This window comes from Blennius ocellaris (assembly GCF_963422515.1).
Source record: "Blennius ocellaris genome assembly, chromosome: 17".
NCBI lineage: Eukaryota > Metazoa > Chordata > Actinopteri > Blenniiformes > Blenniidae > Blennius > Blennius ocellaris.
In genome coordinates this window covers 16,286,102-16,308,650 of record NC_137666.1, presented here as the reverse complement: position 1 = coordinate 16,308,650, position 22,549 = coordinate 16,286,102, and the positions used below count along the sequence as shown (strand labels likewise).

General features: G+C 42.0%; 1 protein-coding gene across 1 annotated transcript in view; it reads right to left on the bottom strand.

Moving 5' to 3' along the window:
• dnajc17 (DnaJ (Hsp40) homolog, subfamily C, member 17) overlaps positions 1-21,463 on the bottom strand; it is a 36,482-nt gene extending 15,019 nt beyond the window's left edge. The window contains exons 1-10 of the mRNA XM_080513064.1: positions 21,323-21,463; positions 12,661-12,730; positions 10,782-10,840; positions 10,453-10,540; positions 9,330-9,406; positions 8,599-8,716; positions 7,761-7,810; positions 5,121-5,198; positions 2,710-2,790; positions 2,016-2,135 (exon numbers count right to left, since the gene is read on the bottom strand). Of these exons, the coding sequence (XP_080369190.1) occupies positions 2,016-2,135; positions 2,710-2,790; positions 5,121-5,198; positions 7,761-7,810; positions 8,599-8,716; positions 9,330-9,406; positions 10,453-10,540; positions 10,782-10,840; positions 12,661-12,730; positions 21,323-21,403 (822 nt within the window). The 5' untranslated portion in view covers positions 21,404-21,463. The remainder of the gene's footprint in view (positions 1-2,015; positions 2,136-2,709; positions 2,791-5,120; positions 5,199-7,760; positions 7,811-8,598; positions 8,717-9,329; positions 9,407-10,452; positions 10,541-10,781; positions 10,841-12,660; positions 12,731-21,322) is intronic.
• Positions 21,464-22,549: the final 1,086 nt, after the last annotated feature.

The following is a 22,549-nucleotide window of genomic DNA, read 5'->3' as shown; positions in this document are numbered from 1 at the left end:
CAATATCTGTGAAATCCATTCCCACACAGGCCTCAATTATAATAAAACAACTGTTTATTACTTTATATACAACATGCAGTCGTTTTCTAAAGATTGACAGAGATTTAACAATGTTTGCACTTGTGAGAAAAGCTTAAAAGTTTCTTTCTCTCACAATTCTCTCAACTCCTAAAATCCCTCACTGGGAGAGCTTATTGTGCTTAGAAGTGAAGACACAACAAATAGCCATCTGGAGATGGGATTAAATCATTTCTCATAAATGGCGTCTGAACCATTCAAAAGTAAAATATACAGCCATGACAACAACAACAAAAAACAGGTAGATGCAGTACGGCGAGTAACAAATAATGACGTATTTGATTTCTGTACAGTCAGAACACAAACAAAGCTAAGAGTTTAATAGGTCTTATTTAAAAAAAAAAAAAAAAAAAACTACTCCTCACTCTAGTAGTCCCCTGTCATTTGCTCCAGATTAATTGATTAAGCTGAGCAGTGCAGGAACTGACGCTGCGGTTGAAGTCATCCATGTCCCCGAGCTGCCCATAGTGAGACTCTGACACTGAGGGCTGTGTTTGGATTGTTGGGGTTAAAGAAGCAGCTCGTCTGTGATTGCAGATGGCCGATGTCGAGGCACGACGACTCAGGAGAGACCTGATTATTAGATTCTACATCGGGCCGAGAAGGAGGCCCGCTCCCTCCCCCGTATGGCTTCTCATTACTTCCATCTCTCTTCATCAGAAATAACGCCCATGTCCGGTGACCCGAGGCCATCTGTGGATTAACACAGTTAATATCTCCACTGGTTCACTTATTATGTCATGCGAGGCTCTTAAGCAAGAGGTTTTCTCACTGAGGGCTAATTAGAAAATAACCTGGCCGCCGCAATGTTTTCTTTCTCAGCTGCAAAACTAAAAAAAAAAAAAAGAAGATGGATCCCTGGATATCGGTAATGCTAACTGGGTTATCATAATAACATTTACAGAGATTAGTGTGACAAGTCCCAGTGTGCAGGTCACAGATGCTCGCCCCGAGTAGGGGGTCTGAGACCCCACACCGGGATGTGGGGTGAAACCCAGTTCAGTGGCGGCTTTGGAAACGAGGAGACACTCCACTGATGGCCTTCTTACAGTACAGGTAAAACATGTAAAATGCAGATGGAAAAACAAATTAAAAAGACATTGGTGGAAAAGGATTAAATGAGATTATCCTTGGACAGGAAAGGAGGTTATGGGCTATCGGGGTCCTCAGGCATGTGAAACAGTTTTTCAAGATGGAAAGATTGCAAAACTGACTACTGTGAGTTCAAAAATCACAGGAAGCAACACACCAGAAGAAAAATAGCTTAACATTCAGGGTTTTTTTCCCCTTCTTAATAAAGCATTAAAGTGTTGTCCATTGAACACCGGCCTGCAGATGGTCAAATCAGGGAAAAGAATCCAACATCTGCATAACAGTCAAAATGTATGAAGATTTAAAATAATTATTGGGAGGTTGAAGCAAAAACTATGTTTGGATTAGTGATGTTTAAAAGTTATTGAAGAATAAAAAGAGACATATATATATATATATATATATGTGTGTGTATAAAATGAAAAGATAGAAGAAATGAACTCTAAATGTAAGATAAATAAACTTACATTTAGTCTGTATTAGATATTCGTGATGTGGAGCATTTCTGTGGTCTCCGGGTCCTTTTTAATAATGAGAGGCCAACCAGTGACTACGGGCCAGAGTGAGGGCAGCACCGCAGCCCCCCCAAAACAAATAAATTGAGGTCCATTTAACCGAGCACATTGTTCGAGACGAGACGAAAAGAGTGTGAGCACCGGGTTAGTATTTGCTCCACTGCTACTATAAAAAAAAAGGCTCAGAGCAGTTACATACCTCTCGTCGTGGGGTGCTGTTTAGGCAAGAGTATTTATGTTGGGAGGCAGAATGAATGGGAGCGCAGAGCTGACAAGTTTTATGAAAGACGGCAGAGGAATTACAACAATGCATTTTATGTTATACGGTACCTGTGTCGGCATGAACGGGCCAGATTGAGACGCTGTGGGAAAAACCTCAGGCTGTCCTTCGAGCCACGAAATCTTCAAGGGGTTCCCACTCAGGCCACTTTCATTCTTAACAGCCAGCTCCTAAACAGACAAAAGTAATCTTTGTTTCTTTAGGTCAGACAAACTGAGGTCTCCATTAACGGTTGGGTATCCGTGCAGGCAATGCAGAACACTTATGAAAAACACAAGGTGAACTGTATAAGGGAAAGGCTTTGGCCATGAGACGGGTATGGAGAGACCGCACAACCTGTGCCCAAAGCCCCGTGGACTGGCAGACATGTTTTCTAGATGGGAAACCACATGTCATGAAAAGGAAACCACAAAAAAAAAAAAAAAAAAAAAAAACAGCTCAGCATCCTGACAAAAGAGCCTGAGGAACCAGACAGTGGAGAACAATGAGGCGGCTCAAGTCCTTCCGTCCAGTGGTTCTCATCAAAAATAGGACAGAATGACTGAAACTGTCCAGAGGTTTTAAGGCTATGAGAAGTGTCACTTTCTGTAATAATCAAACTAGGCAGGTGGGGGGGAAAAAAAAAAAACTGAGGCAAGGGAGAAGTAAACAAAAGTGGTTTCATGCAAATGCCTCCGTTGGAGAAAAAGGTCAGTATTGAACAGACATGGTGAGGACAGTGGCTGGGGAAGCTTAGGTACTTACAGCTGCTCTCACAGTTGCAAATTCGACCACAGCGCTTCCTCTCTTCTTGCTCGATAGTATCACATTCAAAACATCTCCGTACTGGAAGCGAGAGAGGGGGAGAAGAGAAAAAAAAATTGAGAAAAGAAAATGCCAAGTGGAAGAAGAGGAGAGATGCAGAACATTCAAATTAGGAGTTCCTTACACGGCACAACCAAGAACCATGAAAACAGAAAGCACATGCAGACTGAAACGTTTAAAACAATGGTGAATAAAGCAGCAATTCCAGTGAGCATGCAGTCTGTGTTTGGTTATCAGACCTGATGATATGATTCATGTGTTTGAGTCTGAACCGGCAATATTTCAAAGTTATCACTCGTGTGTCATAGCAGGAGTATCCAGGGTTCGAGTCTGAGCTTTTGGGGGGGGGGGGGGGGGGGGGGGGCTTTCTGTAGGGAGTTTGCATGTTCTCCCTGTGTGGATGAGTGTTTAAAGACAATTTGTGACTCTAACTCGCCCATAGGTGGGAAAATGACAGTGTTTCACTGTTTGTCTCTCTGTGTCTGACTGATTTTGGCCAATAGCCTGCTGGAGCTGCCTCCAGCCGCCGCAGCCTGAAGCGGGATAGAGCGGTGTAGAACACGGATGACAGCAGTTTAAGATAAGCAAAGCTGAAAGGTGCTATTTCAGCCCATCTTTGTAGCGAGGCTAAATATAATAACCATCGCTATTAGCATGAAGAGCCGAATGACAGGTTTGTCATAACTGACTCGCTGCAGAAAATCCAAAGTGACCGGAAAGGTCATATCTTTTCGAGGAACCGTGGTGAGAAGAGAAAGACTATAAATACACATGAACAGGAGGGCCACAACTTGATCCCTATTGTTGGCAGCAATCAGAGGTGCAAGGGGATTTTTTTTATTATTTTTAATTCCCTCAAGAGTAGGTGTTTCAATCACGACGTGAATTTCCTGTCTTTACCCTCGTTTCTGCTAAAGCTGGGTTGGGGAGCAAAGAGTCGAAAGGACACGGCCTTTAAGAATCTCATTCTGGAAAAATGTAGCTCTCTGGGAATAGGAAAGTCCAAGAATTCTAATGCTTACTAAGGACACTCTGGAGCAAGCCAACAGTGACAAAGGAGAGTCTCAAAAGGCTTCTGTTTCATAAAGTATAAATATCGTAGCATATTTTTCGCCCTCAAACAAGACGTATTATTTTGAGCAGCCAAAGTACACAACTCCCCACACGTATGCATGCTCGTACACACATAACCGTCCTGCTTTTCCCACACAGCTATTTCTACTTGGCCAAACCATTAAGTGTCACTCAGTTGAGCTTGCCATCTCAAACAAGCCAGTTTTTTTTTTTTTCCTGAGATGCATTCCCTTTTGCTCAACTATTCAAAAACAACAACACTCCTTTCCAGTTCTTACTCCCACCGCCTTGGACCATATTGGTTCCATGCCTAAGAGACCTCCATGATGTCACCGACACTTGCCCTGTTCTTATTTCACCCCATGCCCCCTCTAGAAGCCCCCTCCACGGATCGCGGCACAAGGTTTGACTGGGTTGCATGAGAAGAGCACATTTCCTAATGCCTCCCTTGGCACCGCTTAATCACCTGGTGAGAGGGGCACAAACAATGGCGTGCATGGCTTTAAAAGGGCACTACAACATTGCCCTCAGCACTTTCACTGCAACAAAACTTAATGGGCCTTGTTTAAGGGGATGAATAAAACAATCTACTGCACTGATGTCATGCAGACCTCAAGTATGGCTGGTCTCTGCAGGCAGGTTTTTTTGTTTTTTTACCATGGAGTGCTGACTGCTGTCTGCTGGGATGCAGATAAAATCTCTCGTTAAAAATGTGATTTTATCTTGGTATGATAATACATCTGTGGCAACAGGTATAGCAAATTTCCTGGAAATTGAATTTAGGAACATTTGACAAAAGTTTTGCTTTTTAAATAACCCAATTAAATAAATAGATCGTATATTGAAACTATTCCATCACACCTAATCAAAAATCCCCAGGATCTATTTTTCCTTAATGAACAGTGCATACACAAAGTGAGTTAAGCCTTAAATTATAGGAATTATTGCAGCTGACAGGATCTGCAGTGCGTTTTTCTCATAGCCAGAACTCTTTGACCAGGTATAAGATCTAGTAAATACATAGAAAATGTGCATTTTCTACATTTACATATATACTAGTCATGAAAGTCACCCCGGGACATCTGCAGTAAGATTATCCCACCAGAAGATTCACCAGCACGTCACACATTTGTAATATTTGCTTGTCGACATCAAAACACACATCAAATAGGTCCTACATATCGAAAGTAAAAATAAACCCACTGTTTTATAAAGAATACATATTTTCCTGTGAGTTTCTAAACCATTGTTGCTATATTTGTGTGTTTTTTGCCCACCTTTTGTAGAAGTTTCAAAATAACGTCTTGAGAGTAGCCTCCATTCATCTCATCCTCTTTCTTAGACTTCCACTTCAACTGGGAAAAAAAAAAAAGACACGGAGAGCGGAAAGAAAGAAAAAGCCGACATCAGGCATGCGAGAAGTGCATGATAATCTCTAATCATTAGAGCACAATTGATTAAATTCAGCTGACGAGGAGGCCGAGCATGCCAGGCTGGCTCGGCTATGATGAGCAACAGATTGGTGGGAAACCATCGGGGCCGGTTTGGAGCTGCACGAGAAAGACGTTCGTTAAGCTTTTGGAACATCACCATGGCACCACCTGCGAGACCTGCAGTCAATTTCCATCCGTGCCCAGGGTGCCGGACAAACGGGTGAGATTCAACACGTGGACCTCCTGAACCGGAGAATACATGGTGACTCACCTCGCCAGACTAAAGAGCATTAGTTAAGAGTAATTGTGAAGTTATCCCAGGCAGGTCACTGCCTCAGGTGCCCTGTCATGGGCAGAATATCTGAGGTAGTCCTTGTCTCCTGTTGTGTCTTTGAACTGCAGCTTAGCTTATTTGTTTGTGTTCATGTGTGTCTTTCCTGAAAATCCAATACTCACCCAGTGTTACCGAAATTACCGCACATGTATTTTCTGCACAACAGCCGCTTTGAAAAAAAAACAACATAATTTATTACTTTATTTTTTTAACTTGACGTGCGTTCCGGTATTCTTATATTGTGCAACTTCTCATATTCATGTACAAAGAACAGAACGCATGCCAATACCACCACAGACATTTAAAGTAGTAGTACAAATGGCAAGCACAAAGTGTTGATTCAGATCCAGCATTCTGTTCACTGTCAAAGAAAACAGCATTTCTGAGAAAGTCCTAATAGCATCTCTTACCAACAATTACACTCAATAATGTGGCGTCTGCTTCCAAGAACCGCCTCCTCCACCTACTGATAACCTCCCCACTCATTCAACATGGGATATGGTGTAAAAGCAATTTGCATGATGTGATGTCTGTGGTTTCAGCCCAGAGTACTGACACATTTCTGTTTGATCATTGTCTGAATAAATAAAGACATGAAAGACATTATTGAAACCAAATGCTCTTTGTACATTCAGTGTTTAGAGACCCAATGAATATGAAGGAGCTGTCATAATCAGAACACTCACGACGTTTGCAAAAAACAAAAACAAAAAACAATTACGAGAGAGAAAACACTGGGCTTTCGTAACTAAGATTCAAACAATCAAAGGAACAATCCTGAACATTGTTTAGTGAGTGAAGTGTCTGCTCATCATTTTTACATTTTTGCATATTAATATTTCACTCTATTAGAAAGAATTAAACACAGATGCAGATCAAAAATCAGCACAGAGCTCAGAAGGATGGCTCTTTATTGTCAATACAACTAGCTGGTTGTTAAAAACCCCAAAAAACAACAACTATGAATAAGGCAAAGGAATAAATCTCTTAAGATCCCTGTGTGGATTGTAAAAGTTAAAGACATTATACTGGGAAGCGATTCATTTCTTCTCAGAGATTTGTTACCAAGAAAATAATAAACGTACAGGAAAACAATTGGTAATTTTTCTTTTTGCGTGATTTGTCTAGAGAATTTTGCCTTTTATTCCTGTTAAAGTTAAAAAAGTAAAAAAAAAAAAAAGATGTCATCATCCTTGTACATGCCAGACATTTTTATTCACACCAAGTTTGTTGTATGTTCTGTTCAACATTTCTGATTGCAGACAGCAGCCTCTCAGAGAGGAAAGACAAGTGAGTCATTAGAGAAAGTGGAAAAACAACGAAGCCTCATAGAAAATAAATCAAAACATTTGGCTGGTGATATGGAAACCAAATAAAATATATGCTTGTTTCAAAACTGTTACAATGTTCCAGTTATCAAAATTGCTAGAGTTGCAATTTTCCTATTGAAATGGTGAGAAGACGCACAGTGAAGTTGCTATTCTATAATCCTCTACAAACTCAGTTTGAGCCTTTTACCTTTTTTTTTTTATTTCAATTTGTCACTGCTGTAATGTTTGTATGTGTCATCTGTGTCAACAAGATATTTAGTCAGAGAGACTTGATACAACCTGAAAATGCAGGTGAAGCCACGCTATATACATCTGCAATTAAGTTAAATCGGAAAACGGGTATTTAAAAATGTTGAACCTCGCCTTCGCAGTGTCATTCCCACGTGCATGATTGTGACTTTTAATGGACAAACCAACATGAGGGAATAACTGCTGCACAAGATGGCAATCAAATTCTAAAAGCAGACTTAAAGTCCAAACGCATTACACATCATCCCCAGTGTCCGTTCATAGGAGGAAATATAATAAGCCCTGTCCTGGCACAGACGCTGGTCTTCTGACAACATCATGCCAACTCTGGAGGAGGGGTATGAAAAAACATGTGTTCTCCAAACACCGAATTAAAAATAGCTTAAAAATTATTCCAAAATGAGACTGTGTCTGCACTTTCGATCAGACAAAGCAGTTCTTTCTGTACACAGTTGGATGACCTCCCCTCCTTCTGTTTTCCATGTTCCTACATTATTCTCAAACAAATGCCCCCCCCCCTGGTTTTGACCTCTCGTCCGCTGATTAAAACCTCAAATGTGAAAAGTTTACCTTCAATTTGGGGGTTACGCTGCTCTTGGAACATATCTTCACTCCTGAGACTGAAAAAAAAAAAAAATGAAATCATTGAGGAGAGATGAGACAGAAGTGAAACGACAAAGAAACGACTGTTTTGTTGAAATATGGTATTGGAGACGGCAGCCGGGGGACTTGGGGAGATAGACAGCAATTTTAAAATGGCTGTCACATGTTGGATGTATGGCGCTTGCAGACAGCGAGCTGATCCAGGGGAGGGCTGAGTGCGTGCAAATGGAAGACGTGCTGACTATGCATGAGTAATTGTCCGGCCGCAGAAAGGAGTCGACTTTAAAGCCAAGGCTCAGCGCTTCACTTAAAAACACACGCTTCCATCCTTTTCAATGTAAAAAATAGCATCGGGGGGGACGCTTGTTAGACAAATGTGTGTGTGTGTGTGTGTGTGTGTGTGTGTGTGTGTGTGTGTGTGTGTGTGTGTGTGTGTGTGTGTGTGTGTGTGTGTGTGTGTGTGCACATTCAGCATTCCTCTGCTATATTGCCAGACGTTCCTTGGCAGACGTTTTACTGCCAGGGAACTAAAATAGACCTCTTCAAATATAAGTTCAGTTATTGTTATTATCTATTATGGTAATAATATTTGGTGAACCGCAGGGTGCCTGGTGGCTGCTGTGGTTGGGTTGGCAGTGTGAAGGCTGGGAAACAAGGGGGTTCACTCAGCTGAGGTTTCATTGTAGAATAAAAAAAAAAAAAAAAAAAAAGACTCCTCCATTGAATATATTGGGGTTAAAGTGAGTTGTGTAGTCAGATGCACGGACGCAGACGGGCCTGGGCGAACGCTGGGATGCAGACGTACTTGTTTGACTGTAGTTTCCTGTTTCTTGCTGTTCTTCCCTTTCCCTCTGGATCTGCTCTCGGATGAGCCTCTGTTCCTCTTCAAGCTGTCTGGATCCTTCCTCCCTTAGCCGTGCGATCTTGTAGAAACAGAGTTATATACACTGAGTGACAGCAAAATGCGCATTTAATATCTGACCATAAACAACAATAGGCTGTACTGTTATCTGTTTGCAGGAGGGTGTGCAAAAACCTGATCTCATGTTTTGAGGCAATAATCACACCCTTAATGAGGACAGAGAATGGAGCAGTGCCACCTATTGGTTATTATCACCCTGACTTTACGTGCATTCCGCACACGCAGCAGATACAGTGACTCAGCTCGGAAGTATGCGCTGCGTTTTTTATTTATCACTGGTGCACTGACCAAAGTGCGTCAAGGCATGCAATATCACCTAATGGGGCTTACTGATAATTAAGACATGTCTGTGAGAGCAGGTTCTCCCAGACACAGCCTTTGTTCTTGGCCCAAGTTTTTAGATGGTTTCAACACAATCAGGACGAAAGCCTTTGACGAAAAACAGAAGAAAAGCACCTGGGTGTGCTTTCCCATTTCCTGGATGCTCTGGAATACCACGTGCCCAATACACAGCTGTCGTGTAGCGGAATCAATATTCTTAATCTCCTGTATTCTCTGACGGCAAGGTGCGGAAGTGCATCATCTCTCATATGGTTTCTGTAAAAGGGTCCTACCTGTTCTTCAAGTGTTCTGGTGCTTTGCACCTCCTCCTGGCTCTGTGCTTCCGCTTGTCGTTCTCTGGCCTCCAAGTCTGTGACGATAACACACACACACACACACACACACACACACACACACACACACACACACACACACACACACACACACACACACACACACACACACACACACACACACACACACACACACACACACACACACACACACACACACACACACACACACACACACACACACACACACACGCATCAGTCATGTAAAAAAAATTTTAATAGAGTAACAACAAGCCTAAGACCAAACTGTATAGGGAATCAGGAACCACTCATCGCCTGTTCAATACCGTACTTGTCAGCATCCTGCTAAAGGGGATGATTACTGGCAGCAAGAACTGAGGGACTCATCAGGGTCGAGGGGGGGAAAGAAAAAAAAAGTCTAGACTAATGTACTGAGACATTATTGATGATGACCTGCTCCAGAACACTCGTAAAGATGAGAGTTCTTCTTCCAGCAGGACAACAGCACCAAACACTCAGACAACACAGCAAATGATTGCCTTTAAAACAACTGTGAATGTGTTTGAATGCCGCAGCCAGGGGCCAGAGACTTGAACATCTCTGAAGAGATCTGAAAATGTCCGCGCACTGACGATCCTAATCCAAACTGATGACGCTTAAGAGCTACTACAAAGACAAAGTACTTCAAAACAAGTAGCTTTATACTCATAGCAATTAAAGGCTGTAATTACAGATAATGCTTTGAAGAAGTATTGAGCTATAAATACATGAACAATGTTTTGGCTCACATTGTGTTATCGTTGGGTACTGGGTGAAGACTTTTAAGGGAAGTAAATGTATTTAATTAATTTTGAAGTAAAGCTGCATCGTGACAAAATGTGATCAAAGTTAAGTGTCGTAGAACACTTTCCAGATGTGCTGCATTAATTTTCAGACTGAATGCCGAGTATAGTTGTCCTGATTTAAATGGATTTAAATTACAGTACAAGACATCCATTTTTAGTAATGCAGGTGCAAAGCTTTAAAAAAAAAAAAAAAAAAGAATCATGGTCCACAGTTGTCTGGCTCAGTAATAACTAGAATTTCAAAAGTAAAAACTCACCAAGCTTGATTTTCTTTCTTTTATCGTCGAGCTTCCTGTTTCTTTCCTCTGCTTGTTTCTTGGCCGCACGGACCTTGTCATAGGCAGCCTAAAAAAACATAATAATATCACGACATCAAACGAGGGCAAACACTTTTTCCTCAGTCATTTTCAAACGGTTGGAAAAGCACAAGAAAGCTGCAGGGGTATGCAGAAGGGAAAATGTAAGGGGTCAGGGGAATACCCTTTTCTTTTCCTTTTAACTTTTAAGAAGAAATCATAATGATTAAAAAAATAAATAAAATCTCTTGTATGTTCATTGCAGATTGAGGGGAATCAGCGTATCTTACCTTCGCGGCAGCATCTGTGAGTACCTCAAGAGCCTGCGACAACTGGTGGAAAACCTCCGCTAAGAAAAACAAATGAGATGAGGATGAAGATTCGGCAGCTTGAGCACACACAGACACGTTTGTAACTAGTATTTCCTTTTGCGTTAAGATTTTGAGTCATATATGTGTGTTAAAACATAGAAATAGCTCACTTCAGTTTGTTTAAAAAAAAAACAAAAAAAAATAAGAGGGCGATGTTGACACGAGGAGCTCGAAAAGAACACCTCCAGAATAATTGGGCCAACGGGGCATTACGTGCATGAACTCTTCGAGCGGCCGCTGGGACTTTGGGGGGGCGGGGGGGAGAAAAACTGAGACATTTCATGCTTTAACTTTTGCCACGGGTCTCACGAAAAACCTGTTTCCTCCAATGACACAGCCTCTCCGACATCCATCTCCCATTAAGAGCCACCGCCACAATCATCACTCCCCCCCAGTTGTCGTCCAAACGCACACGGACAAATGCACACTGGGAGACCACAATCCCCTCCAGCTCCTCCTACAAAACGGCACACTGCTGCACTATGCTGGCCAGGCTTAATCATTCACTTATGGGAGGCCTAACAGAGCGATACTGTTACTCCGGCACACTGCTGCACTATGCTGGCCAGGCTTAATCATTCACTTATGGGAGGCCTAACAGAGCGATACTGTTACTCCCTGTGGGGACTGGCAGCGCACACCAACAGAAGACTCTGGAGATGGCGCTGCCAGCAGAGGTGCTCAGGTTACCTACACGCAAATAATAGGCTGGAATGAGATCCAACTGGGGGATTGGGCCTGCCATGGCCACTAGGCAGCTCCGAGTGTCACAACATAGTGGGGGGGGGGGGGATCAGGAAAATGAGGGACGGTGGGGGGTATATCCCCAGTCAGTGAAGAAGCGTGACCCCTGAGTCACCCTCTTACATGCATACAAGCTTCCCCCTACGGGGCGGCTCGTCCCAGAACTGGCTCGCCTCTCGTGCGATACAGGCCGAGTCTGTCCGTGTTCGGGTTCAAGTGTTGAGGCCCTCCAAACCACGTCTTTTCCATTTCTGGGAAACCGACCCCCTGCTTTTGTATTATCCCTCTCAGCCTCCCAACTTCCCAGGTTTTTTTTTCTCTTGACATAATCAAGAATTGTCTGAAGCATCCAGCAACCACATAAACCTCACTTGGAAACATACCTCGTGGCCAGTCTTTTGTCTGAGGTGCTCCCCCCCCCCCCCCCCCCCCAGCAGACTGCGAAGGGGACTCATGAACTCATGGAGGACGGAGGGTGGAAACGCTGGTGGTGTTAGCGGTACACGGAGATGTTTGGCTGGTCTCGTCTGGTTACGAAAAGTCTTGTGAGAGAGGACTGTGGCTTGGCTGTCTGGGACATTTTACCCCGTAGAGAGCGACTCAAAAGTATTCGGTTTTGATGCGGAGGCCTGATCATCATAGTTCAGCGATTCTCAAGCGGTTTACATTGAGCAACACCTGAGAAAACTTCTCAGCTCTCCAAGTACCACAACTGTGAGCAACCTGAACATCTGGTCGTGGAAATTCACCCAATTAGCTATGGACAGTTCACAAAAGAGACAGTTTTACTCCTAATATGAAGGATCCCGATCATTTTTGCACACCTCGGGAACTCTGTACCAACCAGTCGCATTAAAGCAAGCGGTTAAATGTATATTATCAAACTGCGGCACGTCTTAATCTGTGTAACGCCAGAAAAAGTTTGCAGACTGATGTACTTGTACCACAGGTTGAGGATCAATCTCATAGTTGATTGAAAGAGCTCTCCAGAACCCCAAAGTCTTGTGGACAATGTGCAAAAAATAACATGATTAATGACAACTGGCTCGCTTACCTGCTTTCGGGTTGTCTGGGTTCTTGTCTGGATGGCACGTCAAAGCTTTCTGTCGATAAGCTTTCTTGATCTGGATAAGAGCAGAAAGAAAAAAAAATTCAAATCAAGAATTGAAAATGATGAGGAGGAAAAAGAGATAAAAAAAAAAATCATGCACTTAAGGACAGTGTTTGCATAATTCCTGCTTTCAATATCAATTATCTTTATCCTGCCATCTTTGGACAGGAGAACCTCGCCTGAATACAAACCGATGGTCTTGCTGACAATACGAGGAAAAGTGGAACATTGGAGGTGGCATGTGGGCTGCATTTAAATCAACGTTTGAGGTTGTTTTGTTTGGATCTAATCAGCACCTGAAAGGACTCTGCTTCGGGTCCGTCTGACAAGTCTGTAATGGTGGCCAACCACCGTGGCACACGGGCCACTGTGAATTGTTCCAACAAGGATCCAAAACGATCTCAGGCAGGACGCCAGTCTGCCAGAGGAGGGTGGCCGATGCTGCAGCTCAGGGATTTTCCAATAATGTCCACCAAAGAGCCTACGGGCCAAAACTGGCCTCGCAGGTGGTTTATTAAGGTTCACAGAATGACCTTTCAGAGTGCAGAAGAATACAAATGAGGTATTAACTGTACTTTTTAGAAACAAAGCTGCTTTTCCTAATAGTCTGTCCCAGGCCAAAAACAAGCAGGTCTAACAGTATAGTTTGTTTTTTGTGGCCTGACATCATATCCCACCAGGAGAACCAGGTGCTAGTTCAGTGCTGGTGCCCAAGCTTGGTTGGCTCAAGTCACCTCCTAAGGAACCGTCGACATAGAGCCAAGTGAGAGCCACGTCTTTACGTCCCAGATGAAACGTCAATACGTCACTACATTCATGATATACAACGCGAAAAGCCTTTTAAGTTTCTTCATCAAATATGAAGCCATTGTAGTTCACTGGTAAAAATTCTCCCCTCCCACTCAGGAGACTTAATTCTTAATTAGCTCCATCAATTTATCGCCTCAAGGCCCCGTTTCTGTTCACAGTGACGCATGCTGTCATCTCTGATTCAGAAGTGGTTGACATAGTGTAGCCGTAAATATGACCGATCGTGTAAGATTGATAAAAATCTCCCTCTGAATGAGCTCTACAGAAGAGCAACTGTAGAAGTGAAACAATGTCGCCCGGATCTGAACAGCAGAAGGCATCAGTACCCGTAGTGATGCAGTGAAAGCTAGTTACTTTATTACTGGTGAAGTAATGGTAGGACGAAGTCCACAAGAACATAATTATCTTTTGTTTGTGAAAATATAAAAGAAAAGGCCGCAGAAAATGTGCAATTGTGACGTGAAGACTTCGTTAAATGTATTTGTACAATGGAATCATATGTCTTTGTACCAAAACCAAGAGAAAACTGTCCAGATTTAGATGTGTTCGTATCAATAAAGAATACAGTTACATGGCATCGATTTACTGAACCGAACTAAAATGCACGAACCGTATTGGTTCATCTATACTCAATGTCGGGAGATAAGATTTAAACAAAAATGTGCCAGAAACACACAACCGGACACACTAAGCATGCCTTGTAGTGCTATAATGTCACATCACTCTTTTAGTTACAGCTGATTTCTGAACAGTGGGCCACTACGTGGAATGTCAACCATTCATCTGTCCTTCTCGGGACAAGTTAATGACAAGGTGGTTTTCATTAGACGTCTGCTTCTTTGGCAAAAGACAGGAAGCACGAAAACTTTCCATGGAGACCAAAGGGGGGCTGTGGAGCGCAGCGCTCCAGCCGTTTGCACACAACCTCAAAAACACATGCTTGCACAGTATACACATTGCATGCTAAGAATTTGGCACACGCAGCCTCTACATACGTGCGGAGACCAAACACATCCAGTGACATGCACTTTCTCACCCCGCCTCAATCAGCCATGCCAGCGTTCTGCATGTTTTCACCCACTGCACCCCCCCCCCCCCCCCCCCCCCCCCCCCCCTCGGCGCAAATCAATCTCTTTGCCTGTGTGTTATGCGGGGCCACAAAAGGCTGGGAGCTCCTTTTCCCAGTGTCTGGGAAACGTTTGCGTTGGACGCTTTGGTCTCTTGGCCATGTGCAGTGTTTCCCCCGTAAGTTGTTTTGCACAATTTTATCTTTAGAATGCACGCCAAGGCCTATTGCGTTGACTTTTCGCAGGAGAAAGGAGGGGGGGGGGGGGGGGGGGGGGGGGGGACGCAAGCGACTCTATGACTCTATGGCGGTCAACTTAAGACACATTAGACTAGGTGTCTAATGTCTAAGGGACAAAGAGCTGCATCTCCACACGACCGTGCCTATCCAGTGCACTCCTGGAGATTACTGTGGATCAGGCAGCTCCCAAATGTCACAAGTCCTTTCTTCGGGTCTCAACTGGATTTCTTTCATTAGGGCTAAAAGAGCAAATGAGAGCCTGGTTCACTGAGAGGGCTCCGGGAGACTAGACATCATTAAGGGATATTCAGTCTCGCAGCTTGGCACACAGAGGCCTTCCTAAAGATTGAGGCTGACACGCAGGGCCGTGGACCGGAGCCAAACACATATGCTCACTGTGGCCAAAACCTACATCCCCTTCTTAGCCTCCCTCTGTTTATTTTCTCCTTCTCTTTTATTCTCCCCGTGATTTCCCCCATCACAACGTCGTCCAAAATCACTGGGAATTGTTGCAAAGTCAAAAAGAAGTGAAAGCTCAAGGTTGGGATCATATGTATTATCATCAACAGACATTTCTTTTTTTTTTTTACAAGCAGATCAAAATGTGGCCACTCTCATGTACTGATCATTTAAACAAAAAGTTCCACATTTAAGTGTTACAATAAGCATAATTTTTTTCCCCCCATGAAACTAAATTGGGTCTGACCTTTAATTCGAGGGTATTTTCTTTGAAATCAGGTAAAGAGTGTAGGAATTATGGCCTTTTCACACTCTGGAGTTCATATTTATGATCAAAACCAACACAGCCAAGTCTTTAAATCTCATTTAATCAGATTTATATCTTATTTAATCAGCAATAAGGCAGCCTATCTTTCCACACCCTGCGCATGTTACCAGTTTCTGGCTTCCATGATGCCGTGAGCATTCAATAGGTCAAGGAGTTGATCTTTTTCGAGTCCTGATTGGTTGACGTCGGAGCACATTTGTGACGCAGTGCCATGCAGGGGGCGACCCCAGTAATAACTTTTATGACAAATGAGACACAAATATAAAACGGTACATATTGAGAGGTGTTTTCCATGGATTTCTTAATGGAGGGTTGTACAGAGCCAAAATAATTTCAATTGTGCCAAGGTCCACATATTCCAGTCCACATAACAAGTTAAAGGTTTGTTCTGAATCCCTGTTGATGCTGAGGGATCTGAGAGTCAGAGTTGTCCAGTTTAAGCTCATTTGATTGTATTGGTAGGCTCCACACCAAGCAAATAATGCTATAACCTTTGTGACCCTTTGTTCCACATTGACCTTCAGGCTGAGTAACAAGTGGAGCTTTTATACGGAATCGCACTTTGAAAATCCTCCTGCTTATGTGTGTCGATTAAAATGCAGAATTCTCTATCGTGGAATCTTAAGAAATTGCTTCTTAGTACATATTGCAAATTATGCTTTGCAGTTTGTATCTGGCATTGTGCATTGTTCAAAGTTTGCACTTTGCACAGGTTTTTTTGTAGACAAGGCCTGCCCAGGGACAATCACTGAATATTATACTTATACTATATACTGTATGTTATACTACTTCACTGTACAGAGAACTATCTGAACAGAAGAAATGAAGTCCTTCAATCTGAACCAATATTGGATGGAGGTCTTCTGTTGCCTTATCAATGTTTGGAAAAGGACATTTGTTCTCCGTCCTAAGCTGTATATACTTGGCGACTCCAAAATGTTGTCTGCATTCCCTCAGCCTCTGAAATCTTGGACTGGGTCTTCTATTATGACTGCAAGACAAATAATCCTCAGGAAATTGAAGGAATCGCTACGACCGCCTCTTCAGACATGAATGACTGAGTTGGGCAAAGATGCTGCTCATGAAGGGACTTCTTCATCAAGCCTGTTTTGATATCTGCTACACATAGATCTTCGAAGCTCCACACTCTAACGTCACAAGGAAACCTGGAGACTGTCACCCCTGCAATTATTCCATCCTGTTTGGATTACTGCATCACTTATATTAAATGTTTAATTCCATCACTTAAATGAAGCGCGAGGTCCTCGGGAAGATCTCCCTTAATGATGCTAAAGACCAGGTCTGGAAGAACCTCATGGCTCCAGACAACCAATCATGCTGAAGCTTCATCCTTTGTCTTCATTAAATCACTTCTTTTAAAATGCGCTTAATAATATTCTGTTTTATTCATCCTTGAAATAAATGTACGGTTTTAAATATAATTTTTTTATGCGAAGCACTTGAAATATAAATGAAGTTGAAGCCATATAAATGAAGTTGTTATTGCTATTGCTGGAGAAAACATGGTCAGAGTTCAAATGGGGCACATAGCTGAGTAAAATGCATACAATTGCTTCTGAATTATTGGGATTGATATATGGTGGATCTGTGTATTTTCTCAACACTAAAGAAATTGGCGTTAATATTATTCCTTTATTGTAGCATTACCTCTCAATAAATCTTAAACAAAGCCTATTCATCTCTGAAACTGCAGCCACATTGGTAAGGAACATGCATTTGTGGGATGAGCAGCTTTTAGGTGCTGTTTTTATGTTTCCTTCACCTGCTTTGCAAAGATGCCCGTTTTGCTTGACCGAACAACAAAATTGTATTTGTTCAGGTCTATCACGTATGACAAAGGTCAGAGACGTATCATTACTGAATCATAGACAAATTAAAAATACACTTTAAGACCTGCCAAATGTTGCTTTGCTTTTGCTTTCAACACGGCTGCCTGCGTTGTGGCATGCGGACAATAACAGTGTTTTATTGTCAGAATCAAAACCCTACATTAGACCCTACATGTGCCAGAGTATGAATATATAAAGACAGACATTTTAAAAGAGACCAATAAAATATATATTTTTAAAAACACACTCACACAGCCGTTCCATTTTTCTATATGAGCTAAAGGTGCAGGTAAAAAAAAACAAAAAAAAAACTGCTTTACTCTACTGAGGAAATTTCCAGAAAGTTTCCAGATTAAATGGGAAGATAAGTAGAGGAGTTTGGGAAATATTCAAAATTTTAAGGGGGATTTAAGGTCATTTAATGGTAAGGCATCATACCCAAGCATAAATGTGTGTTTTGTTATAAGCAGACATCTATCCAAAATAACACAATTAAACCAATTTATTTGTAAGTAGAATTTTATGAAGTGTTAATTATTGCATTGAACAACAAAAACATGATTGTTGAGGTAAAAACCCCATGTACTTGTAAAAAATCTGGGGTTTTTTTTGGTTGTAGAGGATTATGCTGAACTATATTTTCCCCCGATTATATTTAACTTCCCTATTGAGGGCCAAACTTCAAATCAGTAAAGTCCTGGTTTATTCCAATAAATTCTCATCAAAGGTTTCCAATTATGAAAATTCCTGAATTTTATGACCCTGCCTCCGATGCTGTGATCAACTGGAATAATGCGACTGCACAGTGAGATGAAACGCCCCCAAAAAAACGTTGCTAAACCTCGTGGAACGCGGCACTAAATCAGTCTGCTTCTCGTGTCCTCCGTCACCTGCAAGCAGCGGACAAGATAAACACGTCTTCACATCCGCAGACGTTTGCAGTGGTCGGGATGGAGGTTTGGCAAACAGCCATCGCTGGGATTGTCCTGGGGAGCAGCCATATTGGATTTCATCATCGTCGTCTCATCGGGTTAACTTTTCGGCCCAGTTGACACGTGCCGCTCTCGTCCTGCTTCCCATTCGTTCTCCTTTATTCCGACATCTTTTCACATGGTCTCCACTGGACCGTCGGCGCCGTTTTGGTTGAATAAGTGACGACTGCCGTCGTCAAGGCCGTGACACGTGAAGCCATGCGCGTTGATCCCAGAAACGCAAAACTCCCAAAGAAGCAACGGTCGAGTATTTGCTTCTTCTTTTCTTTGTGTCTGAAAAGTCAAGCATGCTATTCGCTTCAAAAATGAACTCCTTAATATCTTCAACACTTTCGCAAAGAGAGTCTTGTGGCAGCAGGCCAACAGTAGCCTCATGGTTAGTGCCTGGTGAAAAACAGACTGTGCTCCCCTGATCCCTGCTTGCCCACAGTCTTAAACTACATGCCCACATCTTGTCTTCATTACAACGGTCCTCGGTGCCAATTATAGCTGACAACCTGGTCCTGGTGTAACCACGGCACGGCATGGCAGGGGCCCCTATAGCCTGTGCTGCTGATTAACTGCCTGACCTGCCATGGGCCCATCCTCCTTAATTGCAACGCAGTGTTATTTACGGGACGTTATCAGCTGGAGGACAACATTAACAGGAGAGGAGGATGTGAACACAGAGAGAAGAAGAGGTCGTAGCCAAAAAAAAAAAAAAAAAAAAGGAACGTGGTGAGGAGAATCAGTGGAAAACAGTAATTGACCATCTGTGTCTATTTATGTCTGGTAGATAAAGAAAAAGAAAAATTATAGCTGTATAGGTTTTACTAAATATAAGGTGATACGTTTGTAAAATCCATTCACTGAGAGGACTTAAGGTGCAGTGGTTACTCAATCTGGCCTGGATGAATAACACAGACACGCATTTCTTTCAGACCATCCAACCAGATTGTAAACAGCTTGGCCTCGCGTTGATTTTAACAAACATGACATCATTCTCGGGATTGTGTTATTTGATCTCAATAAGTTGATCCTACGCTACTCTGTTAATTCAGTATTTTCCATTTGATACTCTGTTCTTCACTTATTTACTCGGTTTATTCCTGTTATTTTATCATTTTATGACTACACTAAGCTGTCTGATTTTCATTATTGCCAGGTTTTGTTTTGCCGATTGTTCCAATGATATTCCTAAGCTACGTTTCTTTAATCAACCAAACACTTAAGGAAAAAGTAGCTCATTGGTTTGCAATCAACTCCCCACCACCACCCAATCTTTTTAATCTCTGACAGAAAGTAAATCATCAAGGCATGTAGTTACTGCATACACTACAACACTTTGGGTAATAGGCGCATTAAAATTTAAGGAGCTGAATAAACCACAAGAAATTCTGTGTGGTCTTGACTGTAGACATTGTTTCGCCAAAGCAATCTGTGGTAGGTACAGCTCTTTAACTGGTGGCCAGCCCTTCTGTAAACGTCTCCCTTCGCATTACAAACAAGGCAAAGCTCAGGCGTGCTTGTTTACCCAGCATTTATTCGCCACCCAAGCACAGAGGCAGGTAGACAGCAATGATAATAGAGAGAGAGAGAGAGAGAGAGAGAGAGAGAGAGAGAGCGCAAGATGCTAAATAAAGGATATAAAGAATGCGTGTTTTTCTATGCCCCGGCAATGGTTTACAAGCAGTGGCAGAGCCCACATAAACAGGCATCTTCCCTTTTCTCCGTGATAAACAACAGGCCCAATCGCGGTGCTGGAATAAGTAGCCCCATTTGATGACATCTGTCTTTACAAGCTTGATTCATTTCGGGGCCTTCACCACCCACACTTGATGCACTTCCACAGAAAACCGCCTATCTCTCTCGACCATCAACAGACCTCACAGGACCAGCCTCGCTTCCTTTTTTTTTTGGAGTCTCGATTCTGCCCAAGCCACAACCACTAACTTCCTCCAGGATAATCCTCTGGGCAGGACACACAAAAAAAACTTTGAAATCCAATTAAGAAATTAACTTGTTCCCTCATTTTGGCAGCGACTGTGATTTCCCGTTGGGCCTGTGGATTGTGGACGGTGGAAAACTGCATGGAGAAACGGTTCCAGAGAACAGGCTGGATTCAAGGTGCAGTACTCAGAGCTGGGAAATACGGAGTCCTGCTCGGAGACGAGTGAAAGTCCACGTTGAAACTAACATCTGTTGACACAAAAATCTGCCTGTGGCACGCAGAAGTAAGCAGAGCAGATGTAACATTGGAGAAAAGTCTGTCCACTATGTCCACTATATTAAATATCACGCATCACAGTAATATTATAGTATTACTGGATTCTTGAGCCATGAATGAATTATTTCTGTTCTGCATTTGATATAATTATGACACTTACACCTTCTCGGTAACTTGGTTTTACATTAAATGATGCATTCAGCTGCTCAGCCACAGACTCGGGTTGCGTCTCACTACTGTGTAGTTACCGTGAACAAGAATCGAGTGGTGCAATGTCGCCACCTAGTGGCTATTTGAATATATGCCAGCTGAAGAATTTAACAATTTGGCTTTTATTTGTGTTATTGTCATCAATATAGTTACTACACATGAATGTATTAAAGTCAATCGTTAATATATATCTAAACAATAAGTTAGTCAAATTGCAATGTGTTATTTTACACACAAACGAAACAGAAATAGATTACAGTTGGCATCTCACAGCATTCTATTTTAGTCCTTCATGCTCAACAATATCAGTAATTTACAATTTAGCCTGATAAATTTACCACCACGTTGCACTCGCAGCTGTAAACAAAAACAACCCATGTTTATCTTATTATTTACTTCAAATGAGCAGCAGTTAGCTGTAGCGGCAAGCCACTACAAACACACCTCTTTCGTTGTAGCGGTGCTTTCAATCCCGAGCAGACCATAAAGATCCATCTGGAGGATTTCTTTCGCCTTTCCGGACATCTCGTTCAATGAGACACTCAAATCTAACCAGTAAAAAACAAATCAAGGAGTGTTTTCCAAGAGATTCCCTTCAGTGTTAGCTTGCTGTTGCTACAAAACGCCGGAAGATATTATTTGAACCCGGAACTACATTGTATTCTGGGAATTGTAGTTTTTTAACTATCGTCTCCGTCTCCGAGTTGTTTTTCCTCCGGTGCTATATCTATTTTTGAGATCTTATTATTTTAACTGAATTATTTTAGCGCAAACAAAGCTCCGAAATCCACAAATTATTTATGAATACTTAATTTTTACAATAATAATAACATTTAAAAAAACAGCCTACCTCAAAAATCTTAGTTAAAGACAGAGACATGATCAAATATACTGACAGTGACTAGCAAGAATTAATGTGAATATAAAAACGAATTTGTGGCCATGAAATATTCATTTGTGGCCATCAAATACAAAATTGTGCCCATGTACAATTCTTTTGTTGTCAGAAAATATTCATTTGAGGCCACAAGTTTGTTTTTATGTTCATATTAATTTTGAAGCCTCAAAATATACATTTTTGGACAGGAAGTATTATTGTGTGGGTTGGGACACAATTAAAGGTTTTGTCACAGATGTTATGGCGAGGGCTCCAAATAAAATATATTTGGTTATAAACCTAATGCAGATAAGTGTGCGCAATAATATCCTACTTGAGAAAAGTTCCCTTCTTTTTGTGACACTGTCTGAAGATTAAACTATAAAATATTTTCAACCATAAAATTGCAACAGGTAAAGTGGAGACATTACTGTTGAGCAAATGTGTTATTATTATTATTATTATTATTATTATTATTATTATTGTTGTTGTTGTTGTTATTTCTTTTTAACCTTAAAATGAACATCATCCTTTAACTACCTGTGAAAACAATGCTTTATTCATGTTTCGAAACTGTTTTGAAGGCTCCCAGTGGCCGTCATGTCTGTCATAAAGGACAGTCCTGAAATTGTTTCAGTTTTTATGCCTCTGACACAGAAACAAGCCAGAGCCAGACGAAGCCTGCCAAAGAATTTGTTTGCAACCATTTTTCCTCTTTTGTTTATACTTTGGTCATCCTGGTTCCACCTTTGTTGACATTTCATGCGGCTTCAAATCCTAAAATAATAGACACC